At 40.4% G+C, this 26,443-nt stretch overlaps 3 protein-coding genes across 3 annotated transcripts; 1 reads left to right on the top strand and 2 right to left on the bottom strand.

Moving 5' to 3' along the window:
• The first annotated feature begins 3,606 nt into the window (after positions 1-3,606).
• cnga2b (cyclic nucleotide gated channel subunit alpha 2b) lies at positions 3,607-9,481 on the top strand. The gene is made up of 7 exons (XM_041051188.1): positions 3,607-3,740; positions 4,734-4,842; positions 4,992-5,102; positions 6,076-6,252; positions 6,798-6,905; positions 7,041-7,147; positions 7,989-9,481. Exons 2-7 carry the CDS (start codon positions 4,742-4,744, stop codon positions 9,479-9,481), a joined length of 2,097 nt encoding a protein of 698 aa, XP_040907122.1. The 5' UTR covers positions 3,607-3,740; positions 4,734-4,741.
• Positions 9,482-11,277: 1,796 nt separating this feature from the next.
• rraga (Ras-related GTP binding A) lies at positions 11,278-15,074 on the bottom strand. Its single transcript, XM_041051160.1, has 10 exons — positions 14,948-15,074; positions 14,513-14,636; positions 13,539-13,638; positions 13,372-13,438; positions 13,033-13,255; positions 12,694-12,789; positions 12,483-12,605; positions 12,288-12,379; positions 12,087-12,202; positions 11,278-11,973 (listed from the first exon to the last, which is right to left on the bottom strand). The coding sequence occupies exons 2-10, from the start codon at positions 14,537-14,539 to the stop codon at positions 11,870-11,872; spliced, it is 948 nt and encodes a 315-aa protein (XP_040907094.1). The 5' UTR covers positions 14,540-14,636; positions 14,948-15,074; the 3' UTR covers positions 11,278-11,869.
• Positions 15,075-19,430: 4,356 nt separating this feature from the next.
• On the bottom strand, positions 19,431-22,333 carry chmp1b (chromatin modifying protein 1B). The gene is made up of 8 exons (XM_041051162.1): positions 22,151-22,333; positions 21,020-21,117; positions 20,757-20,903; positions 20,562-20,630; positions 20,373-20,480; positions 20,227-20,270; positions 19,941-20,013; positions 19,431-19,618 (listed from the first exon to the last, which is right to left on the bottom strand). Exons 1-8 carry the CDS (start codon positions 22,164-22,166, stop codon positions 19,574-19,576), a joined length of 600 nt encoding a protein of 199 aa, XP_040907096.1. The 5' UTR covers positions 22,167-22,333; the 3' UTR covers positions 19,431-19,573.
• Between the last annotated feature and the right edge of the window lie 4,110 nt (positions 22,334-26,443).

Raw genomic sequence — 26,443 nt, 5'->3', positions numbered from 1 at the left:
CTCGTGTGTTTTATCTGAATAGTTTCTTGAGAAGGAACTAAGCAGTAATGGTGGATATTTTGAAATGGGTTGTTTTAAAAAAACAAAAGTAATTCATCTATATTTATATATATGCAAAAAATACAAGAATAAAGAACTGGTGTTTATGAGTAACAGCAAACTACATAATCCATTATAAATAAAAAATGGATCAACTATGACAGGATAGCAAAAATGAGAAAGCATGAGAAACTACAGTGGGTACGGAAAGTATTCAGACCCCCTTAAATTTTTCACTGTTATATTGCAGCCATTTGCTAAAATCATTTTTTTTTTCCTCATTAATGTACACACAGCACTCATTGACAGAGAAACACGAAATTGTTGAATTTTTTGCAGATTTATTAAAAAACAAAAACTGAAATATCACACAGCCATAAGTATTCAGACCCTTTGCTCAGTATTTAGTAGACGCACCTTTTTGAGCTAATACAGCCATGAGTCCTTCTGGGAATGATGCAACAAGTTTTTGCAACCAGCCGTCCTGTCCCTGCAGCTGAAAAACACCCCCGCAGCATGATGCTGCCACCACCATGCTTCACTGTTGGGACTGTATTGGACAGGTGATGAGCAGTGCCTGGTTTTCTCCACACATACTGCTTAGAATTAAGGCCAAAAAGTTCTATCTTGGTCTCATCAGACCAGAGAATCTTATTTCTCACCATCTTGGAGTCCTTCAGGTGTTTTTTTTAGCAAACTCCATGCAGGCTTTCACGTGTCTTGCACTGAGGAGAGGCTTCCGTCGAGCCACTCTGCCATAAAGCCCCGACTGCAGTGATGGTTGACTTTCTAGAACTTTCTCCCATCTCCAGACTGCATCTCTGGAGCTCAGCCACACTGATCTTTGGGTTCTTCTTCACCTCTCTCACCAAGGCTCTTCTCCCCCAATTGCTCAATTTGGCCGGATGGCCAGCTCTAGGAAGGGTTCTGGTCGTCCCAAACGTCTTCCATTTAAGGATTATGGAGGCCACTGTGCTCTTAGGAACCTTAAGTGCAGCAAAAAATTTTTTGTAACCTTGGCTAGATCTGTGCCTTGCCACAATTCTGTCTCTGAGCTCTTCACACAGCTCCTTTGACCTCATGATTCTCATTTGCTCTGACACACACTGTGAGCTGTGAGGTCTTATATAGACAGGTGTGTGGCCTTCCTAATCAAGTCCAATCAGTATAATCAAACACAGCTGGACTCCAATGAAGGTGTAGAACCACCTCAGTGATGATCAGAAGAAATGGACAGCACCTGAGTTAAATATATGAAGCAAAGGGTCTGAATACTTATGGCCGTGTGATATTTCAGTTTTTCTTTTTTAATAAATCTGCAAAAATTTCAACAATTTCGTGTTTCTCTGTCAATATGGGGTGCTGTGTGTACATTAATGAGGAAAAAAATGAACTTAAATGATTTTAGCAAATGGCAGCAATATAACAGAGTGAAAAATTTAAGGGGGTCTGAATACTTTCCGTACCCACTGTATATTTTTCTTTGATGTGAAGATATTAATCTCAACTTATTTGTGACTGATTAAATACCCTTTAAAACAATTTCACATATATCACATAGTGTAAAGTCTTTTTTTTTTTCAGCACAACAACAATAATTAGATAAAACTCAGTCCTGACAATGACATAATGTAAATAACATAAATGCTGTTCAGTCTCCATGTACAGTTCAGGTGGATAGAGTCATGTTACACCTATTAACAGAAAACATGTTGCACACTTGCCTTTTGAGAAAAAATTGAATTGAATTTAAGACTGATATGTCATTCCTGATCTGGGAAACCTGCAGCTCAGAAAAAAACAGTAAATTTAAATGCCTACATTTACATGACAACTCCATCTGTTGAGGTAGATTGCGTTATTTGATCAAAAGCTCCAAACCAGCTACTAAATGGACCTTGTGGTGACGTTGTTTGGTGACCTGAGGGTTTGGAGCAACCAGCCTGACGAGCAGCAGGTACTGACTTTTTCTTTAACTTTTATGATCCCAGCTTTCACCTCTTTTCCATTTACTGCCGCCTGCTTCTCCTTTCTCTTATCTCACTCCATCACTGTCACCACCCTCGTGCTATTATGTTCTTCCCTCTTTTTCATTGTAAAACACACATTGTAAAAGGTCTGTTTTACATAGCACCTCATAAAAATATGCTTTTATTGTTGTTGGCTGTTTGTCATTGTTAATGGCTGTAACTTTCTTTACAGTCCATCAACAGTCTTGTAGTACAAATGGGGATAGTGGTGGCAGATTGTAGTTTACTGTTCACTGGCCTGAATCTCTGTCAGATGTAGATCCTCTGAGCTCCGCTCCCTAAAGAGTTTCCCAGCAAATCTCCAGTCCTCCAGTTTTCTAAGGATCTGATTAAAGCAGAGACTGCCAGGCTGTGTCCGAGAGTTGGATGATGTGGAGGAGGCAGCGGCTGTCTCCTGGGCCTTCATCATCTGGATTTTCAAGCTCCATTTACATCAGAGAGTGTGTCTGTGTGGTGTTGGAAAAAAAGACCATTACAACTGATTCAAAAACCCCAAACACATCCTGAAAATAAAGGATTTTTCATCAAGAGAAGTTTAAACAGAGATCAGACAACAGCCTGTCCAAGTCTCTTATCCAATAATCTCCTCAAAGAAGAAAAATCAATGATTAAAATTCTCCTAATGAACACCAGGACAATGGGATCAGTTACTATTAAGGAAATATTATGTAACTAGACCAATGTTGCACAAAATATCAAGCCAGCAGTGGTGGAAGAAGAATTCAGACCCTTCACTTAAGTAAAAGTAACAATACAATAACATAAATACTGCATTACAAGTAAAAGTCCTGCATTTAAAATCTTACCTGAGTAAAAGTACAGCAGTATTGAAGCTGATAGAGGTGGAGCTAGTTTTAATTAATCACTTCATACATTGTTTGACACTCTGGTTTCCAACATGGGTGTCTGGCCCCTTCCAAAGGGTCTTGAGATGAATTAACAGGGTAAGAAAGAAGAATTGGTTCATTTCACTTGTTTGCACCTCAAATATTAAAATTGAGAAGTAATCAGTAACTATCTGTCACAAGAAGATGGATGTAAAAAATATGGTAGCTATTGTTTTTAAGGACATGCCAAGTAAGTAATATAAAACATCACATAAGGCTAATAAATGACCAAAATATCAAACAAGCTGAATTTGATGAAATAAAGGGTTTATAAAGGTAAATAAAGGAAGCTGAATTAGGCACCAGCAGGACAACCTGTTGAATTACCTGTTTGCTTTGTGCAAGACACAAACAGAGAACAGGCACTACAGAGAGGTCCTCCCAGAAGACTCCTCAGCCTGAAGCTGACATCTGGGCTCTTAACCATTCAAAGATTTCCCCGCCTTGTGTCGCCCACCCCCTCATCCATCCATGCCTGCCCCCTGCATGTGCTTGGTCCGTCTGAGGATCAGGTGAACCATGTGTTTGTGCACCTGGGCTGGAAGAAGAGGGGAACGCACGAGGAGGCGCACAGAAAATGTTGCAAGGACGGGACTTGTGATTGTTTCTCTCTTCTTTCTTTCTTTTTTTTTTTTTCTCGGAGTGTTGGACGCAGTTTGCTTTTTCCTCTCATAACATCCACTGTGAGCACTGAGGATGGATCGGCCGGGAAGGAGCTGCTCTGGGTGTGTCTGTGCAAAGTCACCATAAGGAGTTTTATTGGAGAAACTGACAGAAAATAAAGGTAAGACTAAAAATATGCATGATCTGATGTACTTTTCCATAATTTTATTTATTTATTTTTTTTAGCATTTCCATTTTATTATGATGCTGATCCTCCTCATTTTCTTCTTTTGTTAAAAATAAAATTCAATTAAAAATAATGACTTTTTTTGGAGAAATGTATTCTTAATTTAACATTATTTTGGGTACAAAAAAATAAGTTTCATTTGATATTTAGAGTACTGTGTGTTGCAAGTGAAACAAACAGAAGCTCTGTCAAATTACAATGGATTTGCAATTGTAAAAGTATTGTAATTGCAACTGTAAAATTGTAAAAGTTTGGTATTAATTATAGGGAAAAGCTCAGCATTTAAACCCAAAAGAATATTTACTCACTCTAACTCACCAGCCATCAGGCAGGTTTAACACATACACCCTGGTTTCCTCAGTGATGAGGCTCCTGCGGGACAGCAGCTGATTGGCTTACTGAGCCGCAGAGCTTCAGGGCCGACTGTGTGTGTGTTTTCGTTAATGATCCACCAATTAGTTACACAATGGTAACAGTCGTCTAAACACCTCATCATGTGTCTGTGCTGTGGAGGGTGGAAGTGAGTCTAGTATTTTTTTGGGGAGGGGGTTGCTGCTCTTTGTGGTTGGAAATGGATTTTGGGTGAACGTCCACTACCCTCAGGAGTGTCATTCAAACAACGCAACATCTGTTTGTAACTGCACTGAGTTTCTCTTGTAGTTGCTTCAGTCACCACAGCAACCACCTGCTGCGCGTCGGGCCAGTTAAGGGACTGTGGCAGACAGTCCCAGTTGTCCCCCCTCCCTACACTGTCCCCTGACTATAATCTGTCATACGCACCACAAACACTGAGGCTCCTTGTGAACTACAAACTCTTTCCTCTCCTGCCACAGTGTCACTGAACTGCAGACATGTTCAACACTCCCAGTCACATACAGAACAGATGTGATGTGCTTTAATAACATGAGTGTTTATCCACACTGTCAGATCTGAAGATGACGGGCCAGGTGGCGGAGAGGGGTCGGTCACCCCACAATCTGTCTGTGAAGACCAGCTTAGAGGAGGAGATCGAGAGAGCTGAGAGTATTCTTAGCAGGTGACGAGAACAACTCTATCATGTGTTATGATGTACTTGTCTGATGGGAGGTTGTTTGAGAGAAGCAAACCATGTGTTTGCCAAAAAAAAAAAAAAAAATGAAAAGCTCAAGTGTGTTTTCTGGTGTGTTTTCGCTCTTTTCTTCCCAGGGTGCCATCTGTCTGTGATGACACATCATCAGAGCTGCAAAGAGTCGCGGCTCTCGACCCGCACGGACGCAATTCCAGGAATTCTTTCCAAAGGAACGGAGCTATCTCGAGGTAAAAACTTTGACAGCCCAGCTGTGGCACGACAGCCTCCTTCACAGAGCTTTCATACACCGAGTGATCAGAGAAGGTGAAACATCTTTGTGTTGCTTCTTTCACGCACAGAAAATAACACTGATGCATTGTTGTTTGTGTCTGGCTTTTTAAAACAAAACTACCCACACCCGTTTCTTCAGACAGTGTCAAATTCACAGACAATGTTTTGTTCAAGTCTTTTTCTTTCTCTGTCATTATGTAAAAAAAATCTTGAGGTTCTTTAAGTTGCTTGTTTCCCAGAGTTTTGATTTAAAAAAGGAAAATAATCTGATGAAAACAAAGATCAGAAATCAGCTATGGCTCAAGAGAATTTGAGAAAGTTCATAGACCGAAAGTATTTTTCATTTCTTTACAGAAAGAGTTTCAGACTCACTGAGGGATTAAACAATGGTGGAAATTTAAATATTTTATAATGAAGATACATTAAAAATATTTCTTAAATTTCACACTGTGAGAAATTCCTGGATTCCAAGATAAAAGATCTCTTCTTTATGAATGATTTTCCCAAATTATTTAATATATCAAAGCTCACATTTTAAACATTAAAAGTGTCAAATTAATTGTGATTCCGTGGCAGAATAATTTAACCCAGTGAGACTGTCATCAAACTAAATGCTGCTGGTTTTTCAGTATTTTCAATAAACCTGGTTGATATCTGTCAAAAACAGGACACTGCAGACATATCTGACAGTCATCTATCCTAGTTTTTTGAAGACATGTAAGTGATTTTTTTTCATCACCTTTTCACTTGTCCCACCGTCTGGTTTTGTGGAAGACACTCTAACAGTGTCTTATACCATGTTCACTGGTTAGATGCTTTAACAGAGCTGTTACAAGACATTGCCAAACTAAATTTCCAGAAGTTTGACTGAAGCTTTGATTCACACGATGCTTAGTTTTTAAACATATGTTCCTCATGTATATGCTTCAGACTGGTGAACCTGGTGGTGAGACTGAGGGAATGGGCTCACAGGAGTCTGCTGGAGGAGGAGGAGCGGCCAGACTCCTTCCTGGAGCGCTTTCGTGGCCCTGAGCTGAGAACGGCCCCCAGCCGCATCAGCAACACGCAACCAGATGCCGATGGCAACAATGCCAAAGGGATCTTTAGGTATGCCCGCCTGTCATCCTCAATCATGGCTGTGCACTTTTATGAACACTATACATTACACTGGATGAACAGAAAAAAACAAAACATTATACCACATTTTCAAGGGTTACAGGGCATCTGATCAGCACACAAGGTTAGAGCATGTTTAGGTTTCAGGTTCAAGTGTCCTATTAGGTCAAACACAGGTCCTATTTAAATAAAAGTTTATAGAAAAAAAGACAAAAAAAACAGGGATCTTCTGCACTCAGAGGAGCTGATTCAACTCTGTGATAGTTTTAAGGCTGCAGTTTTTGTTACTGTGTACGTGACTGCAGCATATTATAAGGTGTATTTTGCTTTACTGTATCAGGAAGTTGGACAAAATTAGACAACATCACAAAGCCTTAAAAATGAAACAACTGTTTAAATACTAATACTTATAGCAGAGCTATTGCATTACATTGAATTGTATCTATGTCATATCATTGTATCTATCTGTGCAGTAATATGTAAAATGTAACAGAAAAAAATAGAGTGTATTATTTGCAATCTCTCCATGCTTTCAGGAAAAAGTGGGATCTGTTTGTGGTGTCTCCATCCGATGACGCCTACTATCGCTGGTTATTTGTTATCGCCACAGCGGTGCTGTACAACTGGTTCCTCGTTGTTGCAAGGTAACAACAGCACAGTCGTTTTCTGTTCGGCGGCCCCCGTAGTCTCCAGAGCCTGGTGATGGATGTGGTAAATGGATGCACTGTCCACTTCTTAGGCCGGAGCAGTAAATCATTTTCCTTTCTTTTTATCCACAGGGCATGTTTTGACAAGTTACAGGTGGAAAATTACATTTGCTGGCTGGTGTTGGACTACCTCTCTGACACTGTGTACCTTATGGACACTTGCGTCCGACTTCGCACAGGTAATCTATTTTAAAATACAACTTCTGGCCTCAAGACATCAAAGCAGTGTCATCACACAGCAGAAGTGCTAAGTCTTAAAGGCTCTCTGTGTAAAACGTGTCATGTGATTATTCAAAGATAATTATCTTCTCGGTTATTCTGATGGGATATCACATGCAGAATGATTCCTCTCAGTATTATAGCCACAGATTCTCAGTCATCCAGGTCACAGGATTTCCAGATGCACTAAGTCAAAGGCAACTGGAATTAATGCAAGTCATTACATGTAATATTACTAAAGGCAGAAAAAGTGAATTCATGGACAGTAAACCACATGAGAGAGAACTACAAGCACATAAAAATGTTTAAAACTGTATTAAATAACTTTTGTTGATGGAGAGCAGGACAGACTGTGAATACAACATTAACATATTATCACCTTTTAAGTGTTAGCAAACAGTTGCCTATTTACACATCCAGCACAGATTAACATTAGCTTTTATTTCAAGAAGTGTTTCTCGCCACATGACAGTTGTGAGTCTGATAGTCACTCTCCTCAAACTCCAGTGACTCCTGAGGGAAACGTCTGCCACTTTAACCGCTACATGCTTTGTTCACCAGCTTGTCACCAGTTTTTTTTTCTGTCTGCTGCTTGGTGCTGCAGGTGGTGAACAATAGGTTTATCAGAGATGAACGGTAAAGATCAGTTCAGAGTCAGACAACCAAAACAATGAGCTAAAAGATGCTAAAACGGTCCTCAGAGAGTCAGGTGATAAAAATCTGAAAGTTTGTCAGACAAGTGACAGTGAGTTGAGATGAGGCATCAGTGCTCAGCTGAATTCGTGCTCTGTCTTTTCTCAGGGTTCCTGGAACAAGGTTTGCTGGTGAAGGACCACGCCAAGCTTAGAGACAGCTACGTCCGTACGTTGCAGTTCAAGCTGGACGTGGTGTCAATCCTGCCCACTGACCTGGCCTACATCTCCACCGGCATCCACACACCACAGCTCAGGTTTAACCGTCTGCTGCGCTTCCCACGCATGTTTGAGTTCTTTGACCGCACAGAGACGCGCACCAACTACCCCAACATCTTCCGCATCTGCAACTTGGTACTTTACATCCTGGTCATCATTCACTGGAATGCCTGCATCTACTACGCTATATCCAAGTCTTTGGGTCTTGGCTCGGACACTTGGGTATTCCCAAACATCTCCAAACCAGAGTATTCTTCCCTCTCTCGGAGTTACGTTTATTGTCTGTACTGGTCGACTCTCACTCTTACCACCATTGGAGAGATGCCTGCACCCGTGCGAGACGAAGAGTACCTTTTTGTGGTCTTCGACTTTCTTGTTGGGGTGCTGATCTTTGCCACAATTGTTGGAAACGTTGGCTCAATGATCGCCAACATGAATGCCACCCGTGCTGAGTTTCAAGCCCGGATTGATGCCATCAAGCACTACATGCACTTCCGCAAAGTCAGCAAAGAACTGGAGACACGTGTCATTAAATGGTTTGACTACCTCTGGACCAACAAGAAAGCAGTGGACGAGCAGGAGGTTCTAAAGAACTTGCCAAACAAACTGCGGGCTGAGATTGCTATTAATGTACACCTGGAGACCCTAAAGAAAGTGCGCATTTTCCAAGACTGTGAGGCAGGACTGCTGGTGGAGCTCGTGCTCAAGCTACGACCACAAGTCTTCAGTCCAGGGGACTACATTTGCAGAAAAGGGGACATAGGTAAGGAGATGTATATCATTAAGGAGGGGAAGCTGGCTGTGGTGGCTGATGACGGGGTCACACAGTACGCCCTCCTCACCGCGGGCAGCTGCTTCGGGGAGATCAGCATTCTGAACATAAAAGGTAGTAAAATGGGAAACCGTCGGACAGCTAACATTCGCAGCTTGGGTTACTCTGATCTCTTCTGCCTCTCTAAGGACAACTTGATGGAGGCGGTGACCGAGTATCCAGATGCTAAGACTGTGCTAGAGGAGAGGGGCAGGGAGATCCTGATGAAGGAGGGTCTGCTGGATGAGAACGTAGCGAGCGGCGGGCTACAGAAAGAGGACACAGAGGAGAAGGTGGAGAGGCTGGAGTCCTCTCTGGATACGCTTCAGACTCGCTTTGCCCGTTTACTCAGCGAATACACACACACCCAGCAACGGCTGAAGCAGCGTATCACGCTACTGGAGCGGCAGCTGAATCAAACGGACTGTGGTGCAGATGCAAACTATGACATGGATGCACATTCAGAGGCAATCAATGAAACAGACCCTGCACCTGTGGCCCACACAGATGGGTCTCCACATCGGAATAATGTGCAAATAGAGGACAAGAAGAGCCCAACATCAAAACATTAACTGACTCAACAAGGAGATTTTAGATTTCCTGAAGTACTTTGATTCAGACTAATTAAGAATATAGAAAAACCTAATTTTTAACTTGCATTGCGAGAATATTTTGTCAGTTTAGCTGAGTGTAAAGAGATGTATGTAAATAAACATGAACGGAAAGCTGACAACATTGTGATGCCCATGTAGTTTTTGAGTTCTTGAAGTTTTTGGAGCATTAAATCAATGTATGGAGAACACATTACTGATGAAAAAATAATAACACTAGAGTACATTAAAAACCTGCAAATGAAATTTAAATTTCATTTAAAAAGAATAAAAAACAACAAAGGGTAAAATTATAGACTAAAACTTGCTGAAAATTGCTGGTTGTTACATTTTTTAGGTCACTTGTAAACACCTTGTGTTCGGTTGCGTCAGCAGAGGGATTCAGTTCTCTTGACATGCATTGTGCTCCGGCACTGAACACCTCGTCTCTTGCTGCCCCTCTGGGGAAAGAAGTCCCAGGGGAGATGGTAAAAGGTAGTTTGCTAGGTTCACATGCACAAACACAATTATTTTCCATTCTCCTTATTTTTCAGGTTGCATCTGAATCAGACTATGAGGATTATTGTCAATCTTCTGATGTTTTCTCCCACACTTTGGCCTTTGTGGAACATTTAAGGACAGTTTTTGAATTGAAAACATGTCTTTAACTCTTGTGAAGTGATTCACTTGCAATTTCCAGTTTCTGTTTTCTAGCTCAGCTGCAAACGGGCTTCAATTGTGTGAGATTTTCATTTGCTATAAAATTTACTTTTCCAGCCTTGCGTTAAAATGAGTAAGCTGCTTTGTCTTTGTTTACATTTAGTTTCTCCCATTTCTGTTACACGCACTCGCTCTCTGAATTGAGGGACTGGGGATTTTCCAGTTATTCAGCCTCTGCATTCCAGGATGCAAGTCAACCACATGAGCACAGACGATAAGCACAGCTGGAACAATGGCTCTGCAGTAGAGCTGGCTATAATAAAGAGGCAGGAGGTAATGAGTGCATATCCTCCACAGCTCCTGAAGGAGTGCGAGGGATGCAGTGCTGTTACCTTCTGCAGTCTGGTTAAAGAGCATGCATGTATGTAAAGTCTTTCTTTTGTGTCTCAGTAGAAACAAGTGACAGAGACAGTTCTTGATAGACTCAGACATTAAATCAGCAGCACATGAAGATCTCAATCTTGGCCTAAATATGATCTTAATATGAGATTAAACATGAGTATTTACTTGTGTTAAAAAAAAAAAAAGACAAAATACTTTTCACACCAATCACAGCAGTGCATTTGGGATTTATAGCATTAGCCAAAAGGCTGAGGAAATGCAGCCCTGGGTGATTCAGCAGGAATCCACTGTGATACATAAATCTGTGCTGTGCCATCATTTGAATCAGAATCTGTCAAATCTGGTCGAACCAATCCCACACAGCCCTGAGGAAGATCAGCTGAGTTGTTGCTTATGTAGTCATGAATATTTAATGTTATAGACAAATACTCACATTTTTAAACTTGAAGGAGTTTTCAGGGGATTTTAGTGCCAATTCATTTATACCAACATAGCAAATGAACATGCTGCTCCATCTGCACATACACTGTTGTCAGCTACAATCAGCTCGCATAACAGGTGTGCCACACAGTCCTGTCCCCACCCGCCCAGCACCAACCCCCTGCCACATCACACTTTTGCCACCATATGTCATGTGTACGGGACAACTGGTGCACTGTCAGAAGGGTCTTATGTGTACAGACACTGGACACATATAAGGAACAACATGAACCTTCTCTGAGCAGGACAGTTTTTATAGGAAGTAAATATGTACCAATATGTATATCTGTTTATAACATACGTACCACGAATACAACATTGTTGTAAATGTTGATCACGTGGTGAGCACTGTCAAAATATACAGGCAGAAAAAAACACAATCCATATGAAATTTTTCTGAATATAACTATATTGTTTGTACTTTCAAAGTGTAACAGCTTACAAACTGCATCTGAAAATCAAATTTGGAGACCCCCATCCCCCGATCACGGGGATTTACGCATTGCATTGAGTGAATGTGTCCACCGTGTATGACAAAGTGTGACAGCAAAGGTAGCCCCCGCCACAGTAAACACAACCATTCGTTTTGCTTTAATGCGTCAAGTTAGGACAAATATTTCAACAGAATGCATCACTGTTCAAGATACTGTAGAAATTAGACCAAAAGAAAATATGATTTCTCCCATACTAACTGTGATTGAATGTGAAGATATAGAGGAAACGGTGCAGGGCTGCTCGTATGTATCGGGGAGCTAGGAGACCACTACATGCCGTCTGTGGCCTGTGGACTGATTGGCTGAGAGTATCCACTGGAGACAAATGCGCCGGCTAGCGCATTCGCATGTGCAGACTGTGCTTGGGTCCATCCACCCGCTCCAACTTCTCAAAGTGTTTCCTAGCATTACGGATATTGATGAGAGTGGCTGCAGATGCTAGAGAACAGAGACATAGTTTATCATTAGAATTGTTATTATTAATAATAATATGTTGATTTGGTTTCCTAATTATACACTCAAGGCAGACAAAAGCTATATTCACTACTTACGAATGGACGGGTCTGACATGATGACCATGACATATGTGTTGGACGTGAAGACGTCAATGAAGGCCGCAAAGTTGGAGTTCCTCACTTCCATGCTTTGGAAAGAGGCTGCAAGTTTACTGAAATAAAACAAATCAGAAACATCATAATAATGCATCAGGGGATGTGGACAGCGAAGGTGACACTTCTGCTCACTGAACTTACCTGCAGCTGAGTTTGAACTGTTTGATAATGTTACTGATCTTCTCAAACCGGTGAGCATCACGCTGCTCTTTGCACTGATAGTGGGAGATCACCTGCATTTACAAAACACCAAGCAAAAGAACAAAATGACTTTCATTCCTAGATCCAGATTTTCAGCCTACACACTATCATGCCAGAGGAAGTGGCTGCGCTTACCAGGAAGGTGGCTCTCTCAAACAGAAGAACTTCATCCGCCTCAATGATCTGTGCGAAGTTTCTCAGGTTCGTCTCCAGCTGCTGGACGTTTGGGATGAGCTGGTACACTATGCTGGACCAGGCCTGCAAAGACATGCAAAAATGTTTCTCGGACTATCAACTTCATCAGCTCACAATATGCAAAAGATATGCAGCCAATCAGATAGACAACCTTATACAAGGTTTCGTCCCAGATCGATGTCCTGAAGCATGTGCACGCCAAAGGTCTGGACAGTCTCTTCAGATCCTCTTCACGCTCCTTAAAGATCTGTAAAGATAGTTACCACAGTGAAGTCAGGAAACTGAGGTAGTAAAGCAGTTAACTTTATTACTGCAGTTATCCTACAGCCCTACATCAAAAACACATATATAAGAGTGACATGTCCACCAAAGCAGCAATTACAGCAACGTGTCAGTGTGAACATGACGTGACAAAGAGAATGACAACGTGCACGTGACAGAGGAGCAGCATCACGGATGAATCATGTATAAAATGTCAGGTAAATCTCACCAAATCTCTCTGGTCTTCCTGCACCAGGTCCATTTTGTGCACGAGGCAGAAGACTTTAGCGTCAGGGGAGTTCTGCAGGATGGCTTCCAGACACGATTGGTAGTAATGCATGTCTTTCTCCAGCTCGCGGCTCTCAACATCGAATACATAAATAAGCACCTCTACGTTTCTGAAAATGTTGTCCCTCTGACTGGTGAAGTAGTTTTCCATGAAGGTGTCTTGTCTGATATGAGAGAAGCACAGAGCAGTGTTTAGCAGGGGTTTTCAGATGAGTTAAAACACTATGAAAATGTCAAATCTGTTCCAAGGATGGCAAATAACAGATGAGATATACTTTACCCTCCACAGTCCCACAGGTTTAGAACCAGATTGCCAAGAAACCGTACGTGGGAGTGTTCCACGTCAACTACATTAAACAAAAAAATATATTTTTTAGATGAGATTAAAGAAATACCCAGAATCAAAAACTTATTTTCATGTGGCACCTTTCTTTTAATTGCTCTTACTTGTAGCTCCAAGGCGACGTGTGTCTCGAGCTATGTAATTGGCAAAGATGATTGATCTCATACTGGTCTTCCCAGACCCACTTTTTCCCATCAGTAGCACCTGAAAGCACAAATGCAACAGATCAGACCATAATCTTTACTCGTGACCAGAACTCAAAGAAATATTCACACTCAAATAAACACTTAACACTTATATAAAAACACCAAATCCACAATGTAAAAGTCTGAAAATTCATTTTCATGTTGTAGAAAGTGGAGAGGGAGCTAACGTCAACACTTTATATACTGTTTAATCCAAAACAATGTGTCACATTTTATTACCTGCTTCTGTGTGTTGTATGTAAGATCTTACCTGTCTGATAAATGATTTTATTTGACATAAAATCATTTCATATGTGGATATGAAGGGCTCATTTTTGGTCAATGAAAACACAACGGTTTTTAGTTTCAAATGATTATACACTAATGAAAACAAGACTGTGAATACTATATTCAATTTCTGCCAATACATTTCCCTAAATCCAACACAGAAACATTCACATTTAAAGATACTGACTCTTAAGAGCACCAGAATCATGTCTAGTAAGATTATAGTTTGTGAACTTCTCCTTTGGGCTGTTAAAATGTCATTTAGAGAATGAAACTAATGAAGGACAATGGAGTGGAAGTGAGAATTTTCCTACATTGTTATTGCAAGTCTTGGTAAGTTGGTGTGGTTGAGAAATTCCTTTGGTTCGTGATTTATGTTTATTGGAAAACATGTCTAAAATACTATATTACCAACCACTGTAGTTCATCATGTCATCATGGTATATGGTGATATGATCTCCAGAATCATTTAGAGCACTGGAAAATAGCTGAACGATTAAAATTCAAAGGTAGTAGTACCTCAAAACTGTAATGTGCACTGGAGTAAACACTTTTCACCACTGATTGAGATGTTACAAAGAGCCAATGATCTACTCCTGCATCACCTTTTTCTTCATTGCTGTGCTTGACATCCCCCCTCAGCAGACACGGTGTGGAGTATTTCTGTGAGCTGCAGGTCAGATGACTTCAGTCTGTGTCTGCAGCAGCTCTCCTCTTCCTCTCCCTCAGCTGCGGACCAAACACAAATATTTTCACCTAGCTGCTACTTAGCTTTACCGAGACAGAAAACCCATGTGACTACAGAGGACATGTTTGAACGCTAAAATGATGGACAAGTCCAGCTGTTTAACCAGTTAGTAGCTTAGCAGACATAGAACTATATAAATATCTTACTAATTGTAATAAAACTCTTTTTTCTGTCCCGGATAAACACCTCAGCTAATGCTAACTTAGCCAACACGAGTAGCTAGTCAGGTAGCTCCACCACGCTAAACGGCTAGCTAGCTAAGTTAAAATTGAGCGGTGTATCGTCTACTTACCCCGTTACTTATGTTCCAGCAGTTTTAGACTATGTTTTTTACTTGTTTATAAGAATATACTTGTACACATTACTTAGTGGAAGCAGGCAGTGAAGTCAAGATCAGCTGCTTCCTGTTTACGCCAAAGTCATATGATGGGATGGTGGGCTCTGTGCCCTGAGTTTTGTCTTACAGCTCACAGGTTGTTTACACCCCTCAGAATATACAAGGAATTAAACAATTTGTGTTTAGGTTCAGGTTATAGCCTAAACTAAAAAATATAAAAAAATAAAGCTAGGGTTAGGACACATGATAAGGTTAACGACTCCTATTTTATCGATTTTGAAGTTGAGTTAAAATGCCTAACAGACAATACACAGAGAAAAAAAACCCCGACTACTTTCTTTCTCCTCTTCCTTACTGTGGTATTAACCCTTAGATGCATAAGTGGGGTCAAAAATGACCCCAAGGGTTGTTATTCTTCAAAATCTTTTAAATTAAAAGTATTTATATTTTCATATTCCAGGTATTCCTCATAAAACATGTTTGTGACATGAGGCCATTGCAATTTTAAATTTTTTTTTCACACTTTTCAAGAAATTGCAGTTTTTCTATGACTACCCCACTTTTCCATGAGCGGGGTCAAAAATGACCCCATACATTTCCTATGAAATCTGAAGTTAGCCCAGGAACCTTTGATCCTTATCAACTGTGATTGTCAGTATACACTTACTGTTGCACTTACACATCTGATGCTAGCAGTTTCACCACCAAGGAGGTCATTTCTACACAGCAACATACATGTAAGTATTATCTTCATTTATCTACTTTTTTTTTTCTGAGTATTAGTATTATTGTCAGCAAATTAGCCTATTTTGTTGTTAGCTAGTTAGCTTACTACCAACTACAAAGCTAGTTGACTTTTCTGTGATAGGGTATTAGTATTATTGTCATCAAATTAGCCTATTTTGTTGTTAGCTAGTTAGCTTACTACCAACTACAAAGCTAGTTGACTTTTCTGTGATAGGGTATTAGTATTATTGTCATCAAATTAGCCACAGGAGAGAAGCACACAGGGCCAACAGAAGAGAAAGAGATGCCAGATGTGTCCAAGAAACAAAGATCGCAAAGCCACCAAATGCTGCTGGAAATGCAGTATTCCTGTGTGCAACGATCACAGCCAGCAGCAAGTCATTTGTAACAGCTGCACACAGTGAGAAGAGAGAAGACATTTGTGTCTCTACATGTGCGTGGACAGTGTTATGGTCCCTGGACTTACTTTATGTTCATTCTCTGTTCATCCTTCATTGTAGTAACAGACAGACATACACACAATTGATTTTGACATTTTTTGATACATGATTGATTGATTGTTTCTTTTGTGATAAAATGTGAATAAAATATGATAAATGAACATGTCAAAAATGAAATCACTCATTTGTTAATCAAAATATAATAAAAAATCATTATCTTTAACCAAAATTAAAGAAATTTCTTAAGTTTATTGCAAAAGCGCATTTATTCTAATTGGGGTCATTTTTGACCCCACTCATGGAAGAGTGTAGGTATTGGTAGGTCATGCATCCAAGGGTTAAAATAGTTTTAGTTTGAGTTCACATCAGGAAGTTAATTGCACTATGGGAACATTACAAATTTTGATAATGAAAAAAGTAAATCAAGTATACTGCAGTCTGGCTTGTAGAGGCATAAGTATGTAGTTATATTCATCATCCTTATAAAAGTGATGATGCTGTCTAACCTTTTTTTCCCCAAGAGTGATTCACTCATTTGAAACTTATTTTTTTAAGGAAACTCAGGAGTGGGATGAAGGCCATGAGCTGGCACGCGTTGGTGTGACAACAAAGTTGTTGTTAGAGATTTTACCTCTTCAGACTTTTTACTTTTGTCCATGCACCTTGGAGGTAGATGTAGTAAGTTGTTCCAGCTTCAGCTTTAATTTTTGCTCGTGGGCGCAATCAAAGAAACTAAAGAAAGAAACTAAAAATAGAAGTTAACGGTGAGTGAAAAGGAACAACAAAAAAAGAGAAAATATACTGTAATATAAAGGCATCAGTGAATGAGCTGAGCGTCAGGTAAAAGCAACTTTGCTGGGATCTAAAACTTTGTATCTTTCTTTTTCACCCTTCCCTTAATGATTTGCTTATAGGCAAAACTGCTGACTTTGACGCACATCCATTGTGGGCAAGAAACATCGGTATTGTTAAATATGCAGAAATGGATTTAGAGTTGCAGTTCCTGGCTGTCGCCACCAGATGGCAGTGAGAAGTGAGGATTCCATGTTCACGACATCCGTCAACTCCACGTGTCTCAAGGTAGAACGTTAGTATACTGCCACGTTCAGAAAACACTTTCCTCATGCATTGAAATGCATGCGTTGGAAAAAAAAAAAAAAAAAAAAGAAAAAACAAAATTTAAATAGCATATAATTTAATGCTGTGACCACTAGAGGACAATGGGCAGGTAAAGTAGCCATGAATGAATAAAATAAAAACTATTAGTAATTCATCATCAAGGCCTCACTGTACACTAAGAAAACCAGACCTAACATGTATATTAATTATGGACTGCACATTTATTTACATACAGCACTGTGCACACAGTACAGTATGCACCTGTCTGAGAGGTGTAGTAAACAGTATGGTTACATCTTAGGAGCAAAACGTGGTGCTTGACCAATAGTCTGTCCATAGAGTGTATATAACATGTCTGTCAAAGGAAGAGACCAGAAAAATAAATGATGCCCAATAGTCGGCCATCATTGCAAGATTTCACCTACTTTGTCTGCACTGTTTACTGGGGAAGAATTTTGCATATTCATGCACAGGCTCTTGAAACCATTAAACACTTGAATAACCAGATATGATAACAACCTTCCCATCGCCCTGCAGGTAATGCCAAGGACATCTCTCTCAGTGAACATGGTTCATCTGAGGAGAAGCCAAGATGTGTTTTTCTTACACAGAAATGAACATTTTGAAGCCCACGGTGATGGATTAGCTCTGATTTCATCTGCATGCAGTGGAGCAGAAAAATTCAAAGATTGTTTTGAAGTAAGGACTTCACCTAGAAGGGAACTATGATTACCAAGAGGGACACGGCAACAACAGACAGAGGGCAGAGAGGGAGACAGAGAGGGGGGAGACAGCAGCTAATTTGGACCACTTGCCTCGGAGCGAATGAGAGACGTCACTGGCAATGATGTGTTCAGAAATAATCTGCAGTTGGAAATCTCACTCTAAATCAAGGAGAGAACATGTTTAACTATCTGCACCAAATTTCTGACAAAATCTGAGTGGTTAATACGGACTGTACATTTCATCTCTGCTATTAAAGTCTAAGTCAGAGGTGTCCAAACTGTTCCACAAAGGGCCGTGTGGCTGCAGGTTTTTGTTCCAACCAACCACCAGCACACCAGACTTGACTCATTTAATCAACTGATCTCAGTCTTCAGACAGTTGATTGGTCAAACTGTGTGCTCTTCATTGGTTGGAACAAAAACCTGCAGCCACAAGTATTTTGTTTCAGCAATTAAGTACCCCTGGTTCCCTGAGGACAATTCTTGATTAGACAGCATTAACTTTCCATTGGGCCACCTAGTGCTAATGCAGACACACATAGTTCTTAATCATAACTCTTAGAAATGTTGGTACCTACATAATGTTGATTAATGACACCTTTCATCTCCTGTTCACCCCAATGATTTTAAGTGCCCTTACTTCAACAGGAAAACACACTGCAATTTCTGAGATGTCACAGAGCCGAAGACATACAGTATGTGAGCCTGTGTTTTTCAAAATGGACTTTCACTACAGAAGGAAGAGACGTTTATGTGGAATTACTGAAAATAATAAACGTATTGAAAAGGCAAAGCGATAAAAGTATTATAAAATTTTATTGTTTACTTCTTTTATGTAATCTCAGAACTTTAACCCCTTCCCAAACAGTCAGTGAAAACACATAAGATGACCAGACAAACACACAGGCTAATCATCCAGTATCTTATTAAAACATTTGTCAGCAGTGAAATACAACGAATCAACAAAAGAAAGCCTATTCAGCAGTGAGGGGGGAGGTCTTTCACACGCTGATGCCAAGAAGAGAAAATGCATATGTGTTTTCTGCAATCATGCACATATGAACAAGAAACTGAACTCTATTATCCAAAAGCTTAAGCTTATTCTCCATAACTATCAAATAGGCCTATAAATAATTTATAGGGTAATAACTGCTGTGATCCCAATTATTTTATTGTATGGAGTTCTTAAATATACATATTTAACAATATGAAATGAGATAGTTAAATTAGATGTTCTTTATTGGTGATCATGTATATTTAAGAAATACATACATTTTCCATGCCCATCAGTTCTGTTAGTTTAAGGTGTCCAAAGAATAATTCTAATTGCTGTGAGGTTATCATCAACACAGAACCAACAAGGGCCCTTACCCGAGAAAAATAATATACAATGATACAGTAGCTCCTCGACACAGAGAGAGAGAGAGAGAGAGACGCATGAGATGTAAAGAGGAGAGAACACATGATGTGTAAATAAAAGGTGTTTGGGATTAATATTCAGGTAGTGTAAGGGTGTTTTCAAAGGTCTGCCAGTCCACTGCAGGCATCCTTTACATCTGGTCTCTGAGTTTGGCGAGCCTTTGAGAGAGTTCATCCTTTGGACAAGAGACAGCAAAGACAGGCATAAGTGAGGAAGATGAAGACAACAGAAGAACCAGGGTTACTTGCAGAATACATTTCATTATACATTTTTGTTGTTGTTGTTGTTGCATATACTGTGTTTCTGAAGTCTTTGTTTGAAGAATACAGTTTTAAATTTCTTTGCTGTGATCATGTTCCACTCAATGTATATGACAAACCCTTGATTTACATTTTAACAAGTAATAAGGTTCATGTAGTAGTAACAGTAGTGAGATAGTTGTCTGTGCCAGATGTGACCTGACTGTAAAACAAGGACGATATGAAAAGTAAGTGTACCTGTTCTGCAGAGGCCACGCTGGTACCCACTGATCCTGTCTGTCCCTGAGGGAGCTCCATGTTCAGGTCCAATCTAAACATGATGCACACACCAACATTTCAAAATTACTTTTAGATTAAAGACACCGTGTGTTTGCTTACACCTCACTGAATAATCCTGTCTAAAACATTCCTCAAATTCCATCAAATAACAACCACTTTTTATACGTCTGTGCTCTATGAATTCATACAGCTGTATGTGTGAACTAATTTTATTTCACAAAGACAAAACAAATGTAAAGGTTACCCTGCTTCATCAGCCATTTCATGCAGCAATGACTCCACTTGATTCTGAAACACACATTAGACACGTTAGATATACAGTGAGCGCGTCATATGAGAAACACTATCATATGAGACGAAAGGTTACAAAACTAGAACATAGAAATATACCTGTGGTGTTGTGAGTGTTGTTGTGCTGCTCATGGTGTCCTCCATTTGGGCTGTCTGAACATCCAGTGTTTCAAACTGGTGTTCAAATTTGTCCATGAGAGCTGAAATCTGAAAAAACGTGGTTGATGAAATGCTTGATAGCTCAAAGACAAAAGAGAATAATATTTTCATGTGTAAATGATGTTCTACCTTTTCCAAATTCATACTCTTCAGAGTGGCATCCATGCCTTTCACCACTCCAGCCATAGATTTTGTGACCTGAAACCAAACAAGGGTCACTAACACAGAAACACCCTCAAAATGACAACAAACTAGCTTTATTAAATCTGAAATTCCAATTATCCATCTGTGACTGATTTTCTAGTGACCCAGTTTTCAATGTACCTGGTTCATTGTAACTGCAGTTTGGACCCTTGCTGCCACTGCATCTACCCGAGCGCTCATCCTCAGGAAGTTCACAGACTGGTTCTTCTGTCTGATGGCGTTCTCTGCATGGATCCTCGCCACTTCCATGTTGCCCTTCTGGATGGCCTAGAGATCACACGAACATAAAGGGGTTCAGTGAAACCTTATGCAGCCGACACCCGTCAGAGGCCTTTTGCAGTGTGTTATCTCCTCGATGACTGGCTTCAAAAATATAAACTTACTTTCTTGACTTTAGCCTTCTCTAGTTTTTCCTCTTTGTCACATTTCTTGGAGTTTCTTTGGAGTTCTTTGGCAGCAAACTTTAAATTGAAGAGATTTTCTGAAAAGTAAGGTTAAAGAAGAACAAAGCCCCAAAAAACACACCAAACTACCTTCGCTGACCATTTTTATTACAGTGGGTTAACTTTGTTTTTGTTATACTACTACTTGCTTGTAAATCTGACACGCTGATTGACTGGAATCAGTGTATATGTCGGCTGATAAGCAAGAAGAAATGTCAGGACTGTACTGCCAAACTAGATTTGAGATAATTTACAAACAGCGTCTCCATTACAGAGTTTGTCCACCAGAGAGCAGTGACAAGATGATTTTTCAGCTGTAAAATGTCCTGCTTAGGATGTATCACGGTTGTAATTCTTAAAAAAAAAAAAAAAAGGAAAAAAAAGGTATCAGCATCAAACTTATGGTCAGTATTAAAAAAATATTGGTGGACAATATATCGTTACTGGATGTGCTTAAAAACTTCCAAATAATAATTTCAGTATTGGCGTCAAACATCCAATATCTGTCAAGAATTAGTTTGCAGTTTGAAATACCTCTTGACTTTGTAGCTTTACAGTGACACATACAGGTTATGTAAAATATAAATGGTATTATTGGAGTTTCCCTTTAATTAGCCTATGTTTATGTAGTTTCTATGACGCCTTCATGGTGCTGTGTTAAAGTAGAAACAGTCGTGATAAGATAAACCAGATAAAACACACATCAGTTCTTTCCTTAATTGTTTAGAGTATTAACTAACTCCTTTACTACACGGTTAAACTGTTAACCATCCGATGTCACTTGTGGGGTATTTCCAGCCATTAGCAATGAAGCTTTCCAGGCCTTCATCCCGGCTCTCTCCGGTTTTACGACGCCTGGAACGGACTATGAAATGTCCAGGCAATTCAACAAGGCAGCACATGTGGCTCTAGCGTTTATGCGACCTATTTAGCATTGTTTCAGGTGTCTCTCACAGATAAATCTTACCAGCCTCGCCATAAACTATCGTGTTGTGGTCGCTCTCTGAGCCCTGGTATTGACGTTACACCACAGTCTCACCTTCCTTTCTCATCGCTGTTTAAAAAGGATACTTTCCATGCTCGGCATCTTGAGGCAGGTTTTCGCGAGTCCAACAGTTACACGATCGAATCCTTACGGACAGTTCACAAAAAAAATATTTCAATAAAGCAAAACTTGTCGGTGAAACTTTAGCCTTTAGGGTTTCGGTCTTCGCCTTCTACCGCACTTCCTGATGTCTTACCAAAATATGAACGACGTCATTGTCACGTGGTGGAGGTATTCCATTCGACGTCACGAGGCAGCTGCCCCTCCCCTCCCTTTCTCAAAATGTGAATGAAAAGGGAAAAAAACAACTATCCGTTAACATTTAAACACGACACTGTTAATGTTTGCTTTTTTAAACCCATGTGTCCGCGCTGTTGTTTACGTGTGTGTGAATACAGTCAGATAAAAGTGACTGCGGTGTTGTATTGGCGGAGTGGTGGGCGGTGAAAGCGGCTGATTGATGATTAGATTTACGGTGTGGATCACGGCGGGGAGAGAGGATGACTCACTCCGTCTGATGTGATGTTCCCCCCGCAACAGCTCCTCGGCAGTGCGGTGGCACGCCGGTAGTTCAGCCTGACATATCGGTGTGCTCCGCTAATAAAAGTCAAACTTTATCCAACTGTTTGGATGGCCCTGAGATGCGTTGTTTGTTTCAAACTTGAGTGGCCGTCGCTTGATAGTTAGAGAGACACCGAGCGTCGTGATTTACCGTAAATTTCGTGACGCCTGATTGCCATGGAAACAGTGCTCCTGCCGCTGAGGGGGAACTGTCCGTGTTAACTTCAGCATCAACCTCTCCAGCGGGGTCGGATAAACCTGTTGGGTATCTCACTGTTTATTTCTTTTCTTGTCTTGCTGCTCTGGCTTTACTTTCCTTTTTAATTTGGCTACAAACCAGGTGAGTTAGTTTTTTTGTTTTTTTGTTTTTAATTGCGCGACTGTTGTGTTTTTGTGTCTCATTCTGGCAAAACGCTGTTAACCTTACAGTTTTCCCCCCCTCCAGTGTATTAGACAGTTTCAGCCAAATATATTAGCCTGTTTATTTACTTAGACTGGCTGTCAACTTGTGAGCTGCATTCATGTATTGCACCGAGTGTGGATGTACCATAAAATATGGATTCTGGGCTCAGTTTGAACTAATTGGTGATTTAGTTAGTTGCAACATGGGCAACATTTTGAGTTCAGAGGACAACATATAATGGCTGTAGTGAAGCACTGAGGAACAAATGGCCTGTGCAAAATATTGTTGGTCATAGCAGTTTTTTTTAAAGAATGCCCATGTATGTCTCCAGATCACGACAGCCCATAGGCTGAATAATATAGTATGTAATATGCTATATTTACTGATAGTAGGCTTATTGATAAAACATTTCGGGAATGTCACAACCCTGAACACCACCTGAAGTGGTGCATTTTGTGTCGTTTTTTTTTTGCGCACAGGGAAAGAATCCAGGAGAGCCAACGACTGATGCTTCATTCAGTGGCTGTATGACTCATATAGTCTTATCTATAAAGAAGCCAAGAGGCAGAAGAGCAGTCCTGCTGCAGGACCGAGCTGATGTAACCCGTGAGATTCACTAGAGGCTGCTGTGGGCCACGCTTCCCTGTGCCCCGAGTTACTGCCACTGAATGCATGTGCACCGATGACCGCCAAATACTAAGACAGGCTGAGGAAGCAGTAGGCTGGTCATGTACTGTGCACTGACCAGGTGATCAGGTGCATTAGTTTACAGTACATCACATGGCCGGGTCAGTTTGAAAACAATACAAATAAATATCACATATTATTTAAAGTATTTACATCAAGCTTTTGTCACTCTGGCTATATTTTATTTAATTCCTTAATTATTTTTTGAAGCAGTTACATTATCTTCTATCTATTAAGTGCATCTTAAAATGCTAAACTAAAACAAGGAACAGAAGCAGGAATCACAACAATGATAGTAATAATAATAATAACAATAATAATAATAATAATAATAATGATTATGATGATGATGATAATAGTGATACTTAAAGTACCATAGATCTGATGACCTGAAAGCTGGTGCGTCTTCACATTTTCTCTCAAGCTTTACAAAACTGCGCTGATTCACATTCATCTGGAAAAAATATTTGCCAGTATGATTATGGTGGAGCAGCAGGAAAAGAAATTGCCTCGCAACCAGATGCAAAACAGCAAATGAACCTCCCAGTTTATGTAGTGTACATGGAATGTTTTTGGCTGTGAGATTCTTTTCTCGAAATTATTTGTCTCAACCAGAAAAATCCAGAGAGAAATGAGCAAAACTGAATCCCTCTCTAACCCTCTATTTTAGCCTGATGGGCTAGTGTTGACTAAAACATGAAGCCAAAAAAATAAAATAAAGATAATTAAAAGGACTTTATAACGAGTTCAGGAATGATGAGAGCATTCATCTTTCAAAATACCCAGTGGATCCTTAACTGATCCCTCATCCCTACTGTCATACATGTATCTGGGGGTTTGAGGGTCCTTTAGAAGCTAAAACTATTTTAAAAACCTGAGATTTACCTCAGTAGTGAGTCAGTCTGTGCACATTAATGATGACATATTATGTTCCCTCTTACAAATACAATGTTACATTATAAGAGCAGGAATAAACACGGCATCAATCAGCTGCATGCTGTTTATGAGCAACGTCAAGAAATCAAGTGTATAACCACAGCATTATATGCCCAGTTTGGCACGACAAGCTTCAGTGCTCACGTTCCAGACTAAGAGCGCTTATACATACAGGTGCAGTATGAACACACATGTCCAGCTTGCCTCTTATAGATCTGTCAACCAGGTTGTCCCTGTAGCTGACAGCCAGTGAATGACACACAGGTGAGTCACCTGTAACTGGCAGATGGGTGCGTGATCATGGAAGAAATTCAACATGGCGACTGCTGAATGTTTATCTGCTGTGACCAACAAGTAAAATGGCATGAGAAACAGCTTTTGACGTTCACAGTGCTACTGGAATGTATTGTATCACTGTCAGAAAAAAAAACTCCTTTCAAAGCTCACAAAGCATTCTGGGAGGAGTTACAAAGCAGGCCCTTTCATCTCATTCACAGCTCCACTAGCCACAGCTTACAAATTTGTTCCCTGCATTAGATTAGGTGAAACAAGAGCCTGTTATTATGACAGCCATGCAGCCACGGTGTCACACTTTGTAGAATATTAGCACATTTTCATTTGCATGTTGCAGATAAATTACATGTTAATTTTTTCTGTGCAAGTTCAACACGGAAAAATTAAATTAGATCCTGCTAATCACCCCTGGCTTATGTTTGAGCTCTTACTGTGCCGTATAGTTGACTTTGCCATATGTTATGATGCTGTTGCCACCTAGTGGCAGCATGCCAGACGAGTTAATCACTGAGACATCATCAGTGCTCAGAGCTTACTTTGTGTACATTGCTTCCCTTCATGTTAAGACTCTTGACTATACAAATGAGTGAAAAATATACACTAGCCATAATGTGATACATATGTCAGACCTCTATTTCACAGGTAAGGATGATGGAGTTTCAAACGGAGAAGAGGTTCCACAACTTGACCCTTGAGCAAGTCCAAGCTCTGGACAAAGTCTTGACAGAGGTAATCCCCATCCACGGACGAGGAAATTTTCCCACACTGCAGGTGAGAGCAAAAGACATCATCCGTGTGGTGAAGGATCGGCTGGTTGAAAGAGATATCCAGGTGAAAGACATACGCCTTAATGGCGCAACTGCCAGCCATGTCCTGGTGAGGGATAACGGCCTGGGCTATAGAGATTTAGACATCATTTTTGGGGTGGAGCTGCCCAGACAGGAGGACTTCCAGGTGATTAAGGAGGTGGTGCTGGGCAGCCTCCGAGACCTCCTCCCTTGTGGAGTTAACAGACGGAAGATCACTTGCCTGACAATGAAGGAAGCCTATGTGCAGAAGATGGTGAAAGTTTTCAATGAGCATGACAGATGGAGCCTCATCTCTCTGTCTAACAACAGAGCTAAAACCGTGGGGCTCAGGTTTGTTAGTTCCCTCCGAAGACAGTTTGAGTTCAGCGTGGACTCTTTCCAGATAATATTAGATCGCATGCTGGAGTCCTACTGGGAGACTGAAAGGAAACAAGGAGGAAAGTTAGCATTGAATGCTGGGAATTTGGCTAAAAGAGACAACGAGGATGAAAACAAAGAGCAAGAGCAATCAAGCATTCCTCCAGATGTTGAAGAGGATATTGAAAAAAACTCAGCAATGGCAAGCCGCGGAGAAAGCCAGCATCTGGATGAAACAGTTTCTGTACTTGAAAAAGAGCCGCCACATGCAA

The sequence above is a fragment of the Toxotes jaculatrix genome, chromosome 12 (assembly GCF_017976425.1).
Source record: "Toxotes jaculatrix isolate fToxJac2 chromosome 12, fToxJac2.pri, whole genome shotgun sequence".
Classification (NCBI taxonomy): Eukaryota; Metazoa; Chordata; class Actinopteri; family Toxotidae; genus Toxotes; species Toxotes jaculatrix.
The sequence above is the reverse complement of the archived record's forward strand: the minus strand, read 5'-3'. Positions and strand labels throughout refer to the sequence as shown.